The sequence below is a fragment of the Ovis canadensis genome, chromosome 1 (assembly GCF_042477335.2).
Source record: "Ovis canadensis isolate MfBH-ARS-UI-01 breed Bighorn chromosome 1, ARS-UI_OviCan_v2, whole genome shotgun sequence".
NCBI lineage: Eukaryota > Metazoa > Chordata > Mammalia > Artiodactyla > Bovidae > Ovis > Ovis canadensis.
This window is the reverse complement of record NC_091245.1, coordinates 180,239,305-180,255,711: the sequence shown is the minus strand read 5'-3', so window position 1 is coordinate 180,255,711 and position 16,407 is coordinate 180,239,305. Positions and strand designations below refer to the sequence as shown.

At 38.5% G+C, this 16,407-nt stretch overlaps 1 protein-coding gene and 1 long non-coding RNA gene across 2 annotated transcripts in view; both read left to right on the top strand.

Moving 5' to 3' along the window:
* The window catches only part of SLC9C1 (solute carrier family 9 member C1), a 102,378-nt gene extending 98,680 nt beyond the window's left edge, over positions 1-3,698 (top strand). Inside the window, exons 23-25 of the mRNA XM_069592633.2 lie at positions 134-265; positions 399-584; positions 3,567-3,698. Of these exons, the coding sequence (XP_069448734.2) occupies positions 134-265; positions 399-584; positions 3,567-3,698 (450 nt within the window). The remainder of the gene's footprint in view (positions 1-133; positions 266-398; positions 585-3,566) is intronic.
* Positions 3,699-9,707: 6,009 nt separating this feature from the next.
* Positions 9,708-16,195, top strand: LOC138929763 (uncharacterized). The gene is made up of 3 exons (XR_011445954.1): positions 9,708-10,126; positions 11,892-11,979; positions 16,072-16,195. It is a non-coding gene; the product is annotated as an uncharacterized lncRNA (long non-coding RNA).
* The last annotated feature ends 212 nt before the right edge of the window (positions 16,196-16,407 follow it).

Below are 16,407 nucleotides of genomic sequence, written 5' to 3'. Positions count from 1 at the left end.
AGGCAATAAAATGAATCTGCATAATTTAAGTATTATTAACTTTAATATTACATGTATATAAGAGAAAATTTCATTTCATTGAATCATGAATGCACAGAATGAAATAGTAAGTTTATATCCTCTTTTTTTCCAGACATGTTTTATCCCCAAAAATCACTTGTATGAAGCTTTTGAACAATTTTGTCCTCACATTGAATACAGAATGTGGCTAAAACTTGGACTTTCTATTACTGCCAAAAAAATCAGGGAACATTTATCTTATGAGGTAAGAGGTGCTTATGTGAAATTGTCCTTCTCTCTGAATGAAAATGAATTAAAGTATTGTTAGAAATTAATTATTTAGGAATTTATATTAATCTTTATAAACAATAGACTGTGAAATTGTATTTTTCTTATAGGATTGGAATTACAAGATGCAATTAAAACTCAGTAACATTTATGTAAAAGATATACCAAAGAATACCAAAACCGATATCTATGATGAAACAGTAATTTATGTCATCCTCATCCATGGAGCTGTGGAAGACTGTCAGTTACGCAAAGCTTATAAGGCTCCTTTCTTAATTCCTATAACATGTCATCAGGTAAAGAAATATTGATTCATATCTTCAGGTCAATATTCCATCTGTCCAACAATGAGTTAATAGTAGAAAAAGAATCACTTTGCCACCTTCCCATTCTCTCCCATTCCCCTGCCACGCCATGAACACACACATAGCACACACGCTCCAAGTTCACTGACTGCTTTAGCACTGGGTAGCCCAAACACCAACCTGTTCCTATTCACTATCAATGAATCAGGCCAAGCTATACATTTTGACCACAGTTATATTTTGGTACAATTGTAAATAGCAAAAGAGGACCTATTCAGTTCATGTACATATTGCAGGACTACTCTCTCTGGATTATTTCAACAGTGCTGTAAAAAAAAGTTCTCTCAGTCCTAAGCTGAAGTGAGTATTACTGGTATTTCTTCAGCTACTTTGAAAGTGAATGTAACAATGAAGGACTTTCTCATATTTAAGCTGTTGAGTTACGTGTGTGGTTAGTTGTTCAGTCATGTCCATCTCTTTACAACCCCATGGATGTAGCCCACCAGGCTCCTCTGTCCATGGGATTCTACAGGCAAGAATCCTGGAGTGGGTAGCCATTCCCTTCCCCAGGACCTGGGTCTCCTGCATTGCAGGCAGTTTCTTTACTGTCTGAGCCTCCAGGGAAGCCCAATTAAAATGAAAAACTGTGCCATAAAAAGAAAGAGAGAATGAAGGAATATCATAGTATATGTGTGTGTTTGTGCATGTATGTGTGTGGACTTGGGTAGAGTAAGAGAGGTACATGTCTGCGGGAATCAGAGGACACATAAAATACTGCTAAAGAAAGTAAATTGAAAGAGAGACCTAGATTTAATTAAAGTATTTTTTAGGCTTGTGGCTTAGACGGTAAAGCGTCTGTCTACAATGTGGGAGACTTGGGTTCGATCCCTGGGTTGGGAAGATCCCCTGGAGAAGGAAATGGCAATCCACTCCAGTACTAATGCTTGGAAAATCCCATGGACAGAGGAGCCTGGTAGGCTACAGTCCATGGGGTCGCAAAGAGTCGGACACAACCGAGTGACTTCACACACATGACAGACACAATGCTAGATGCTAGAGCGTTCAAAACAAATGAGTCTTGCAACTTGCCCTCAAGAGATCTCTCAATCAAGCAAAAAGAAATATGTAAAAATAGATCCATAAATGTTTACAGCTATGATCAGTTCAGTTCAGTCACTCAGTCATGTCCAACTCTTTGTGACCCCATGAACCGCAGCACGCCAGGCCTCCCTGTCCATCACCAGTTCCCAGAGTCTACCCAAACCCATGTCCATCAAGTCGGTGATGTCATCCAACCATCTCATCCTTTGTCGTCCCCTTCTCCTCCTGCTCTCAATCTTTCCCAGCATCAGGGTCTTTTCAAATGAGTCAGCTCTTTGCATCAGGTGGCCAAAGTACTGGAGCTTCAGTTTCAGCTATCAGTCCTTCCAATGAACACCCGGGACTGAGCTTTGGATGAACTGGTTGGATGTCCTTGCAGTCCAAGGGACTCTCAAGAGTCTTCTCCAACACCACAGTTCAAAAGCTTCAATTCTTTGGCACTCAGCTATCTTTATAGTCCAACTCTTACATCCATACATGACCACTGGAAAAACCATAGCCTTGACTAGACGGACCTTTGTTGGCAAAGTAATATCTCTGCTTTTTAATGTGCTGTCTAGGTTGGTCATAGCTTTCCTTCCAAGGAGTAAGCGTCTTTTAATTTCACAGCTGCAATCACCAACTGCAGTGATTTTGGAGCCCAGAAAAATAGTCAGCCACTGTATCCACTGTTTCCCCATCTATTTGCCACGAAGTGATAGGACTGGATGCCATGATCTTTTCTGAATATTGAGCTTTAAGCCAACTGTTTCGCTCTCTTTCACTTTCATCAAGAGACTCTTCAGTTCTTCTTCAGTTTCTGCCATAAAGGTGGTGTCATCTGCATATCTGAGGTTATTGATATTTCTCCTGGAAATCTTGATTCCAGCTTGTGCTTCCTCCAGCCCAGCATCTCTCATGATGTACTCTGCATATAAGTTAAATAAGCAGGGTGACAATATACAGCCTTGATGTACTTCTTTTCCTATTTGGAACCAGTCTGTTGTTCCATGTCCCGTTATGATAGAAGTGCTTAAAAGGTAAATATGGGACACAAGAAAAATGTATTGGAGATAAGAGGAATCCTGAACTGAGAAATGGTCATAAGAAAATTTTCCACGTGGATACCACTAATCTGATAGCCAGTGAGAGGAAGTGAAACATTATTCTTAACTATGGTACTCCCTACCTCTATTCCTGAATACGTGATAATAGAGCTTAGTTAGGGATTCTGGGTTGGGAATTTAGATAACCAAGAAAGAGAGTCTTTAGGCAGCCCAAACCTGCCCAACTCTGTGTACTGTCCTGGGCATAAAGCTCTCCTCACTATGAGTTTGGACTGGAAGATGTCTTGAAATCCATTGACATTCAGACTTTCTTTTTGCCACATAGAAAAATACTCTGGGTGATATTTTAAAGGGTCATGGATAATTAAGTCTTCACTGTTTTTCTCATTTGTAATAAAAATGGACAAAATAATTTAAAATCAGTGAGAGTATAGAGAATATTGACTTTCACAAAGCTAACATATCCAAGTATTTAGCTATATCTAATGTTTATTTGGGCTTCCCTGGTGGCTCAGATGGTAAAGAATCCACCTGCAATGCGGGATACCTGGGTTCAATCCCTGAGTTCAGGAGATCCCCTGGAGAAGGGAAGGGTTACCCACTCCAGTATTCTGGTCTGGAGAATTACATGGACTGTACAGTCCATGGGGTCGCAAAGAGTCAGACAGAACTGAGCGACTTTCACTTCACTTCACTTCAATGTCTATTTACAGTGTCAGTTTTCAGGCCCAGATATTTAGAGAAGGTCTGAGATAGGAGCTTACTAGAGAACATTTCATTGTTAGATTTTTACTTAGAAATTAGCTTGTAATCTGTCGATTTTCAGATACAAGGCACTGAAGATTTCACAAAGGTAACAATTGTTCAAACTTCGATTTATTCGAAAAGATTCAGGTGGAACACTAGAAAGTATATAGCTTCACATAAACCAGCTCATCCAACAACATCAGGTATGTAAGTTAGAATTCTTTGAATAATTGGGAACTTATTTTTCTTTTATGAAATAACCCTATAGTATTTGGAAACTTGTATGCACTCTGCCTAAAGTATTGAGGAATCTTTTAACTACCATATTTGATATCCAATGTGTGAACTATGACTGAGAATATCTAAGTTATAGTTAGAAATTATTCTATACTTAATCTATAAAATAAATACATAATTATAATAAGTATCATATATTATAAACATTATAAGTATATAAAAATAAAATGAAGAAAAGATTGATGAGGAAATTTCTAGTTCTTTCCAAAAGTTAAAACATTTTATATAGCAGTAATAATGAAAATGTTGTTGTGTTGTCTGAATAACAGAGACATAAATCATAGACCTGAATAAATAACCTTATTATAAGCCTATTCTCCATACAAATTTTGCATGAATGAAATTGAATCATAATATAAATGATTATTTAATAACTGCTATAAGCTATTGATTAAAATTTGGAAAATAAATTTGAGATAGTTTTAAAAATTGAGTTATATTTGAATTATGGAATAAATATTCTTTAATATTTTTTACTTCTCTGAAATATTACCAATCAAGAGATCAACAAAGGACAGTTCATGGAAGAAAAGTTTTATTGAAAACAAAATGTAGACAAAAGTTCAACACTACTAATATTTAAAGAAACAGAAATTAAATATTAGCCTATTTCATTATGAGATTTTTAAAGTATTATAATTACTAAAGCTCAAAAAATGTAGTGAGTGGGAGAGAGGTTTAAGAGAAAGGGGGATTTATGTATACTTATGCCTGATTCATGCATATGGATGGTCATGTATGGATGTGAGAGTTGGACTGTGAACAAAGCCGAGGGCCGAAGAATTGATGCTTCTGAACTGTGGTGTTGGAGAAGACTCTTGAGAGTCCCTTGGACTGCAAGGAGATCCAATCAGTCCATCCTAAAGGAAATCAGTCCTGGGTGTTCATTGGAAAGACTGATGCTGAAGCTGAAATTCCAGTATGTTGGCCACCTCATGAGAAGGAGTTGACTCATTGGAAAAGACTCTGATGCTGGGAGGGATTGGGGGCAGGAGGAGAAGGGGACGACAGAGGATGAGCTAGTATGATGGCATCACCAACTTGATGGACATGAGTTTGAACTCCAGGAATTGGTGATGGACAGGGAGGCATGGCGTGCTGTGATTCATGGGGTCGCGAAGAGCTGGACACGACTGAGCGACTGAACTGAACTGAACTAACTGATGCCCGATTCATGTTGTTGAATGCAGAAACCAACACAACATTGTAAAACAACTATCTTCCAATTAAAAATAAATTCAAAAACTTTTTAAAATGTAGTTTTTCTGATATACATTCTTATCTTGACACCAGTACAAATTGATCAAATAAGTTTATCACAAAATTCCAAAAGCCCTAAAAGTATTTATACCCCTTGCTTAAATCATGGAATTTCTAAATATGTCAATTATATCTCAATAAAGATAAATTAATAATATAATTTCTAGACATTTATTGTAAATAAATAAAGCAAAAAGTAATTAAGGTAATTAAGCATTATTTATAAGAATAAAAATCAGAAGTTATCAAAATGTCTATACAGTAGTAAAGATTAATAAAACTAAAGCTGGTTTTCTGAGAAGATGAATAAAATCGACAAACCCTTAGCCAGACTCATCAAGAAAAAAAGAAAGAAGAATCAAATCAACAAAGTTAGAAATGAAAAAGGAGAGGTTACAACAGACAATGCAGAAATACAAAGGATTATAAGAGACTATTATGAACAGCTATATAGCAATAAAATGGATAATCTGGAAGAAATGAACAGATTCTTAGAAAAGTTTGATCTTCCAAGACTGAACCAGGAAGAAATAGAAATTATGAACAACCCAATTGCAAGCACTGAAATTAAAGCTGTGATCAAAAATCTCCCAAAAGACAAAAGCCCAGGACCAGATGGCTTCACAGGAGAATTCTATCAAACATTTAGAGAAGAGCTAATGCCTATCCTTCTAAAACTCTTTCAAAAATTGCAGATGAAGGAACACTTCCAAACATTCTACAAGGCCACCATCACCCTGATACCAAAACCAGACAAAGACAACACAAAAAAGAAAACTATAGGCCTATATCACTGATGAACATAGATGCAAAAGTCCTCAACAAAATTTTAGCAAACAGAATTCAGCAACGCATCAAAAAGCTCATACACCATGATCAAATAGGATCTATTCCAGGGATGCAAGGATTCTTCAATATATGCAAATCAATCAATGTGATACACCATATTAATAAATTGAAAGATAAAAACCATATGAAAATCTCAATACATGCAGAAAAAGCCCTTGACAAAATTCAGCATCCATTTATGATTAAAATCTTCAAAAATGGGCTTAGAGGGAACCTACCTCAACATAGTAAAGGCCATATATGATAAGCCTAGAGCAAACATTATTCTCAATGGTCAAAAATTGAAAGCATTCTCCTAAGATCAAGAACAAGACAAGGGTATACACTTTCACCACTATTATTCAACATAGTTCTGGAAGTCCTAGCTACAGCAATCAGAGAAGAAAAAGAGATGAAAGGAATTCAGATCAGAAAAGAAGTAAAGCTCTCACTGTTTGCAGATGACATGACATAGAAAACCCTAAAGATAGTCTCGGAAAATTACTAGAGCTAATCAGTGAATTTAGTAAAGTTACAGGATACAAAATCAATACATAGAAATCACTTGCATTTCAATATACTAACAATGAAAAATCAGAAAAAGCAATTAAGTAATCAATCCCATTCACCATTGCAACAAAAAAAATTAAATTGCTAGGAATACACTCACCTAAGGAGACAAAAGACCTGTACACAGAAAATTATAAGACACTAATGAAAGAAATCAAAGATGACATAAACAGATGGAGAGATATTCCATGTTCCTGGGTAGGAAGAATCAATATTGTGAAAATTATTATACTAGCAAATGCAATCTACAGATTCAATGTGATCCCTATCAAATTACCAATAACATTTTTCACAGAACTAGAATAAAAATTTCACAACTCATATGGAAACATAAAAGACCCTGAATAGCCAAAGCAGTCTTGAGAAAGAAGGAAGGAGCTGGAAGAATTAACCTTCTGATTTCAGATTATACTACAAAGCTACAGTCATCAAGACAGTATGGTACTGGCACAAAAACATAAATATAGACCAATGGAACAAGATAGAAAGCTCAGAAATAAACCCATGCACCTATGGGTACCTTATTTTTGACAAAGGAGGCAAGAATATACAATGGGGTAAAGACAGCCTCTTCAATAAATGGTGCTAGGAAAACTGGACAGCTACATGTGAAAGAATGAAATTAGAACACTTCCTAACACCATACACAATGATAAAATTGATTAAAGACCTAAATGTAAGACCAGAAATTATAAAACTCTTAGAGGAAAACATAGGCAGAACACTCGATGACATAAGTCAAAGCAGGGTCCTCTATGACCCACCTCCTCAGTTCAGTTCAGTTGCTCAGTCGTGTCTGACTCTGCAACCCCATGAATTGCAGCACGCCAGGCCTCCCTGTCCATCACCAACTCCTGGAGTTCACTCAGATTCACGTCCATCGAGTCAATGATGCCATCCAGCCATCTCATCCTCTGTCGTCCCATTCTCCTCCTGCCCCCAATCCCTCCCAGCATCAGAGTCTTTTCCAATGAGTCAACTCTTCGCATGAGGTGGCCAAAGTACTGGAGTTTCAGCTTTAGCATCATTCGTTCCAAAGAAATCCCAGGGCTGATCTCCTTCAGAATGGACTGGTTGGATCTCCTTGCAGTCCAAGGGACTCTCAAGAGTCTTCTCCAGCACCACAGTTCAAAAGCATCAATTCTTCGGTGCTCAGCTTTCTTCACAATCCAACTCTCGCATCTATACATGACCACTGGAAAAACCATAGCCTTGACTAGACGGACCTTTGTTGGCAAGGTAATGTCTCTGCTTTTGAATATGCTATCTAGGTTGGTCATAACTTTTCTTCCAAGGAGTAAGCGTCTTTTAATTTCATGGCATAATGGAAATAAAAACAAGAGTAAACAAGTGGGACCTGATGAAACATAAAAGCTTTTGCACAGCAAAGGAAACTACAAGCAAGGTGAAAAGAGAACCCTCAGAATAGGAGAAAATAATAGCAAATAAAACAACTGACAAAGGATTAATTTCCAAAATATCCAAGCAGCTCATACAACTCAATACCAGAAAAACAAACAACCCAATCAAAAAGTGGGAAAAAGACCTAAACAGACATTTCTCCAAAGAATACATACAGATGGCTAACAAACATATGAAAAAATGCTCACCATTGTTCATTATTACAGAAATGCAAATCAAAACTACAATGAGGTATCACCTCATACCAGTCAGAATGGCCATCATCAAAAAGTCTACACTCAATAAATGCTGGAGAGGGTGTGGAGAAAAAGGAATGCTCTTGCACTGTTGGTAGTAATGTAAATAGATACTGCCACTATGGAAGACGGTATGGAGATTCCTTAAAAAACTAGGAATAAAACCACCATATGACCCAGCAATCCCACTCTTAGGCATATACTCTGAGGAAATCACAATTGAAAAATACCCATGTATCCCATTGTTCGTTGCAGCACTATTTGCAATAGCTAAAACATGGAAGCAACCTAGATGTCCATTGACAGATGAATAGATAAAGAAGTTGTGGTGCATACACACAATGAAATATTACTCAGCCATAAAAAGGAACATATTTGAGTTAGTTTTAATGAGACTGATGAGCCTAGAACTTATTATACAAAGGGAAGTAAGTCAGAAAGAAAAAAGATAAATATCATATTCTAATGCATATATTGGAATCTGGAAAAATGGTACTGAAGAAATTTATTTACGGGGCAGCAATGGAGAAACATAGAGACATAGAGAATAGATTTATGGACATGGGGAGAGAGGAGGAGGTGAGATGTATGGAAAGAGTAACATGAAAACTTACATTACCATATGTAAAATAGATATAGCCAATGGGAATTTGCTGTATAGCTAAGGAAACTCAAACAGGTGTTCTGTGTCAACTTAGAGGGGCGGGATGGAGAGGGAGATGGGTAGGAGCTTCAAAAGGGAGGGTATATATGTATACCTATGGCCAATTCATGTTGAGGTTTGACAGAAAACAACAAAATTCTGTAAAGCAATTATCCTTCAATAAAAAATTAATTTAAAAAAGTAATTAAGGTAATTAAGCATTATTTATAAGAATAGAAATCAGAAGTTATCAAAATGTCTAATGATAAATGATTGGTTAATTAAATTAACACAACTGAATGCTTAATAAGCATTAAACAATTAATTTCCCAGGCAGTACCTTGGAAAAGACCAATGATACATGTCACGTAAAAGTAGCACTGATACAACATTGTCTTGCTAATTTTAAACAAATTTTATCTTTATTGCGTTACAATTATAAGCTTTTGAATCCATGTGAACACAATACTGTCATTTCATGGGTCCCCACTGATCTTCATATTAAGCAGAATTAGGACATAGTACGGGAAACTTCATCATCTGCTCATTCTTCAGACACCTTCCCTCCCCACAATCGAAAATGTGGCCATACCAAATGGCTAATGGTTCACATAATATGAGAGACCTCATGGTCTCTCGTTCCTGAACCTTTGCACATTTTTTTCCCTTCCTTCTGCCTAGAACCCTCTAAAAGTGCTTGCCCCACATCTCCCCATTCCATGGAGTAAAATTATTGTTCCTTAAATCTCAGCATCACCAATACATCCCAAATTCACAGAACTGCACTTTCCCTGTGCTCCCATAGCCCATTATGCACACAGTCCTATTTTCCCATCATGTATTTTTTTGTTCGTATGTTTGCTGATCCATCTTCTCCAAGAGAGCACAGATGATCATTTATTTGCTTTCTTATGTATCCCCATTGCTTACCAATGGGCCTGGCATGCTCAATACATATTGATATAAAAGTACTTTGGCAATGGTAGGACAGTAAAGTCTCTGTACTTTCCAAACTTTCTGCACATTTGTTACACAATCTCTATAATAAAAGACTTTTAATCTCTTTTTTTTTAAGTGACCCCATTTCCTACCAGCTGAAATTGCCACCAATTTCAGATCACAGTGACTTGAACTTGGCTGAATTGGATAGTTGGACTAATTAATATGGTTGTTTGTTTCAGTGTTTGAATTAATGCAGTCTTTTCTGAAGGAGCTGAGTCCAGAACATGTGACTATCCCCTTCCAGAAGAGACACATACTCAATTTGAAGCAGGTGAAAATGGAACACATGAAGATCTCTCTCAAGAAGAGACACATATTGATTTTGAAGGAGCCAAAAGTGGAACAAGTGAAAATCTCTCTCAAGAAGAGACATATACTCAGGTAAACTGAGAAATAGAATGAAAATACAGTCAGTTCTTCATATCCTAGAACACGGAACATGTGGCTCCTGGGCCCTGACTGTACTATGTCATTGTACATACGGGACTTGAGCATCCCTTGATATTGGTATTCATGGGAAGAGGGAGTGCTGTCCCGGAACCAGGGCCCTGCAAGTACCTAGAGACAACTGTACCTCACTAGATCTCCACCAGCCTACCTGGACCTCACTAGATCTCCACCAGCCTAACTGCAGACTGGATTTTAGTGAGTTTCAAGTGAGGTAGAGAATTTACTTTTATTTCTAGTCTTTTCCAAGCTTGTAGTATTGTCCCAGGAGATGCTAATTATAATACCCAGAATATGAGAAATAGCTGCTACAAATGAATACATCAGAAAATTGTATATTTGATTGTTAAAGACATTTTACATCGATTCAGTCCACTTACTCTATTAGCAGAAGGCATCAAACTCAAAACACGTTCTTCTTCTCCCCCGAAACTTGCCTCACGAGTACATGTTGAATGAAAGGTTATTAAAAGTTCCATGAGGGACATTGAAGGTATTTTATTCATGTCTGTCTTTAACTCAAATGTGTCCAAGTTCTCAGGTCTTGAAGAGCCCAACACTCTTCTTTAATACATAAGTTCTCATTCTACATAAAAGCAGGAAGTTCAGTTTATCCTTGAGTTTTAGAGTCTTCCTGGGGAAGTTTTCCCTCAAACCCTCCCTAGTTGTTGCTTGTTGCCTCAAACTGCTGACTCAGTAGCCTAGGGGTTGAGAGTGTGGGGTGTAGCATGAAAGTCTCTGGTTTGCTTACTGATTCCATCACAGTTAGCCATGTGACCTTGAACAAATCTGTCAACCTGCCTTAGCATCACTCTCCCTGTCTATAAAACAGATAAAATAATAAGTCACTTTCATATGGTGCTGCTATGGAGATTAAAGAAATGGGAGGTACACCACAAAGTATTTGAGACTGCTTCTTAACATTGTAAACTGCTTCTCCAAATGTCTTTTGCTCTTCCCATATTAACTTCCTTAAAAAAAACCATGAATATAATCACCTCCTCTAATTCTCCCAAACATAGTTTCTGCTAAAGACTAGGAAATAACAAAGGGAAATTACAGTTAATAAATAAACAAAAAATGATGAGTAAGACACTTAAGATAAAATACAAGATGGCTCCTTCCTGCTTACTGATTAAGCCATCTTTCTCCTTAGCCTTGGTAGGCTGCCAAGCTTGTAGGATTTATCTTAATAGCGTATTTGGGGGAACGAAGGGAGGAGCCAGGAAAGCTAATGCTCTCCCAGTATATAATGTCCCAAACTGCAGCTTTTATTTAATTAAAAAGAAAATGATTTGCATGAGAGTTGTTAACACAGAAGAAGTAGTTTGAAAGTGAGAGTCCATTAAATGGTAGAAACATCAGCTAGTTAGACATACAGAGAAGATCAACAAATTCTGTTATTTAATAAATGCTTGTTCTCCCTGATGGTAAATCTTGGTAGTGTTTCTGAGCCAACTCCCTTCCCTCTCCCCTCAAAGTTTTCCCTGATTACTGCCAGCCCAGAACTGTAGCTTTTCCTTTACATCATTAAAAAGCCTGTCACAACATTAAGTGGTTCCTTACAGAGCATTTTGGTCCCCATACAGTGCTGCCACTGCCAGGAGTCCCAGCTGTAGGTCCCCTGACCTACAGACCAGATTTGACACCAGCTCTGTTTTATACATCTTATTAACTTAACTCCTATCTCCATTTTTAGAATCAAGAGCCTAGGAAATCAATTGCTAAGATCATGATGGATAAGAGCATCTATAAGAACACCTCAAATAAGCCTAAACGGAAGTCTGGTAAGCAGGTTCAGTTTTCCCAACATGAGTGGGTGCATACGTCTTCCTGGAGATGTAGAAGGAAGACAGTTTATTTGCCTTTGTGTGATAATACGCTTATACCACCTTCTGCTAGCCAGAAGATTCTTCTACTGGCACTAATTCTAAATTCTAACTGGGAAAATTAACTTTAAAATAAGATTCCTTTATCTGAATTTCTGGAAACTATAGTTTCATGGTTCCCTCTCTTTATTCTGCCATTTAATCTCACATGCAACACTAGTTGCTCCCAGTTTGGTAGGTTGTTTTACAGGCAGCCATGTAATATGGAAGATATAAGCAGACAATAAGCTATGACTTCATGCTCAAAAATTTATGTTCTAGTTAAGGAGGCAAAACATACCACACAGAAGGCAATTAAATCACAATACCAGAAACACGGTGGACAGTGTCAACTGAAGTTAAATGAATTCAAAAGAAACAGATAGCTACTAAGCATAGCAAAGTCTTCCTAGAGAAAAGAAGCTGATGCTTAGAACAGAAGACGCAAGAGACTGACTTTTAGGAAACAATGAGTAGACCAACCTGGCTGTTGGCAGTACAAAATGTCGTGTCTGGGGAAATATTTCTGTTTATAAGTGCTCTGTATGACCTTCTCTTACCTCGGACCTGGGGAATCTCTTCACGGCTGCTCCAGCAAAGCGCAGCCGCTGCTTCTTACCTTGGATGAGGGTATCTCCTCACCAACCGCCCCTCCTAACCTTGAACGTGGAATAGCTCCTCTAGGCCCTCCTGCACCCGCGCAGCCACCGCTCCTTGGACCTGGGGTTGCTCCTCCCGGCCGTTCCTGCACCGTCGCAGCCTGGCACTCTCGGCCGCTGCCCCCGACCTCGGTCGTGGGGTAACACCTCTTGGCCGCCGCCCCTCGGGCATGGGGTCCTCCCGGCTTCTGTCCCTGGCCTCGGACGTCGGGTAGCTCCTCTCGGCCGCGCTATGTGCGCCGGTTGCAGCCGCCTGCACTATGTGCTGTTTAGACAGGCTGAATTAGACATGAGCCCTGGCTACAAGATTTTCACAGTCTAATAAATAAAAGGATATGTCAGGGTGGGGAGCAGAGAAGACTATAGTCCTGTGTGCTAAGATAGAAGACTGTTTGAGCACAGGCTTCAGCAATACGTGAACCGTGAGCTTCCAGATTTTCAAGCTGGTTTTAGAAAAGGCAGACAGAGATCAAATTGCCAACATCCGCTGGATCATCGAAAAAGCAAGAGAGTTCCAGAAAAACATCTATTTCTGCTTTATTGACTATACCAAAGCCTTCGACTGTGTGGATCACAATAAACTGTGGAAAATCCTGAAAGAGATGGGAATACCAGACCACCTGACCTGCCTCTTGAGAAACCTGTATGTAGGTCAGGAAGCAACAGTTCAAACTGGACATGGAACAACAGACTGGCTCCAAATAGGAAAAGGAGTACCTCGAGGCTGTATATTGTCACCCTGCTTATTTAACTTCTAAGCAGAGTACATAATGAGAAACACTGGGCTGGAAGAAACACAAGCTGGAATCAAGATTGCCAAGAGAAATATCAATAACCTCAAATATGCAGATAACACCACCCATATGGCAGAAAGTGAAGAAGAACTAAAAAGCCTCTTGATGAAAGTGAAAGAGGAGAGTGAAAAAGTTGGCTTAAATCTCTGCATTCAGAAAACGAAGATCTGGTCCCATCACTTCATAGGAAATAGATGGGGAAACAGTGTCAGACTTGAGCTCCAAAATCACTGCAGATGGTGACTGCAGCCATGAAATTAAAAGACGCTTACTCCTTTGAAGAAAAGTTATGACCAACCTAGATAGCATATTCAAAAGCAGAGACATTACTTTGCCAACAAAGGTCCGTCTAGTCAAGGCTATGGTTTTTCCAGTGGTCATGTATGGATGTGAGAGTTGGACTGTGAAGAAAGCTGAGCACCGAAGAATTGATGCTTTTAAACTGTGGTGTTGGAGAAGACTCTTGAGAGTCCCTTGGACTGCAAGGAGATCCAACCAGTCCATTCTGAAGGAGATCAGTCCTGGTTGTTCTTTGGAAGAAATGATGCCAAAGCTGAAACTCCAGTACTTTCTCACCTCATGAGAAGAGTTGACTCATTGGAAAAGATTTTGATGCTGGGAGGGATTGGGGGCAGGAGGAGAAGGGGACGACAGAGGATGAGATGGCTGGATGACATCACTGACTCGATGGACATGTGTCTGAGTGAACTCCGGGAGTTGGTGATGGACAGGGAAGCCTGGCGTGCTGCGATTCATGGGGTCGCAAAGAGTTGGGCATGACTGAGCGACTAAACTGAACTGAACTGAACTGTATGACCTTCAGATAAATTTTTTATCTCCATTTAAAATACATTAACTGTTGAATACCACTTTCTCTGACAAAGATCATATTTTAAAATAGATTTAAAGGCTAACTAAAAGGTGTTTGAAAGAATTATTTGCAACACAATGAATATCTTTACCTTGGGAAAATGTGTACAAAATGATGAGGAAAACACTATGATACCAACAGGCAAACTTATGAACAGCCAATTCAGGGAAAAGACGATACCCAAAATGTGGAAAAAATTAAAAAAGCAAAACTAAACAACAACAAAGATTTAACATTTTTTAAAGAACCATTTTTATTAAATGGTAGAATTATTTTCTTTGAAATAAATGAAAATAGAATGATACTTATTTTCTCATATTTAGCTGGTAGATAAGCAATTTGTCAACAAGAGTCATAAAAATGCTCACACAGTTTGCCTCAGTGATTTCTCTTCTGAAAATCAATTCAAAGAAAGTAATACAAGGTATGCTGCTGCTAAGTCACGTCAGTCGTGTTCGACTCTGTGTGACCCCATAGGTGGCGGCTTACCAGGCTCCCATCCCTGGGATTCTCCAGGCAAGCATTCTGGAGTGGGTTGCCATTTCCTTCTCCGGTACATGAAAGTGAAAAGTGAAAGTGAAGTTGCTCAGTCCTGTCCAACTCTTCGCGACCCCATGGACTGCAGCCTACCAGGCTCTTCCGTCCATGGGATTTCCCAGGCAGGAGTACTGGAGTGGGATGCCATTGCCTTCTCCAAATACAAGGTATACAAGTAGACAAATGTGCAAAATGTCTAATACACTACCATTTCTAGTGACAAAACATTTTAAATCGCCAAAGTGTTCAACAAAGAAAAAATGTATAATTTCACTACAGAACATCCATAAAGCAAGGGGTGTCATACTACTATGGTTGAGTAGTTCAACATAAAATGTAAAAGCTGAATTCAAAACTGTACATATAACATGTTTAGTGTAAACAAGGCCAGAAAAGTAAATCCAAATGATGTAATTAAGAAAGGGAGACTAGGGATGGTCTTATTTATCTCTCTTATTTTATGTGGTTTTATTACTCATAATGAAAAATATGACTGTAAAACCATCAAGAATTATTCAAATATAAATTACTTGAAAGTTGTCTGTTGTCTTTTGTACCACATTTTACACTCAGAAATCCATATTGTTAGGAAACGTGGAAGTGAAAGTGTTAGTTGCTTAGTCGTGTCCAAGTCTTTGCAACTGTAGCATGCCAGGCTCCTCTGTCCATGGAGTTCTCCAGGCAAGAAGACTGGAGTAGGTTGCCATTCCCTTCAGCTGGGGGATCTTCCCAACTCAAGGATCGGACCCTAGTCTCCTGCATTGCAGGCAGATTCTTAACCATCTGAGCCACCAGATGGTAATAGACAGAGCCAAAACTCAGTGAGTGATAATGACTCCAGTCAGTTATTCCCACAATAGTAAACCCTCCTCCTGCTAGTCCATAAACTTCCACACCCAGTTCAACAGATCCCAGGGGTTTCTTGGATTCATACTCCCTGTTTAAATCATGCTACCACCCCTTATGATGACAAGTGATTCACATTCAATTGCTCAGCTTCCTTCCTTGGTGTCATTAATAATGACCAGATATTTCTTGTGGCAATAAAACTGACCCTCCAGGACATCCTATCCTGGGTTGTGGGTCAGTGCCAAAAGAGTCCGGAGTTCTTTTGGGTCTGATTGTTTTCTTTCATTTCCGTTTCTTTTAGAAATGTTTTGACAAGGCTGTTTAGAAGACTGGCACGTGTAGTAGCCCTGCTGTCATGCGATGCCTCCTGTTTTTGAAGCACCTTTCCCTACCTCAAGAGGGAGCAACTTTGAGTTGAATCCTATGTGGATATTCTTGGTGCCACACTGAAAGAAATTTGGACTTTGCAACTGTTTCATTCAATATAAATATATATATATATATATATATATATATATATATATTGCAAAATCTCCTGGATTTAAAATATCTATTATTTAAAATATCTAAAACACCCCAGAATATCTTAGAGTAAGTTTTAATTTTAGAACCAGAAAATAAGCTTATGCTACCTGGA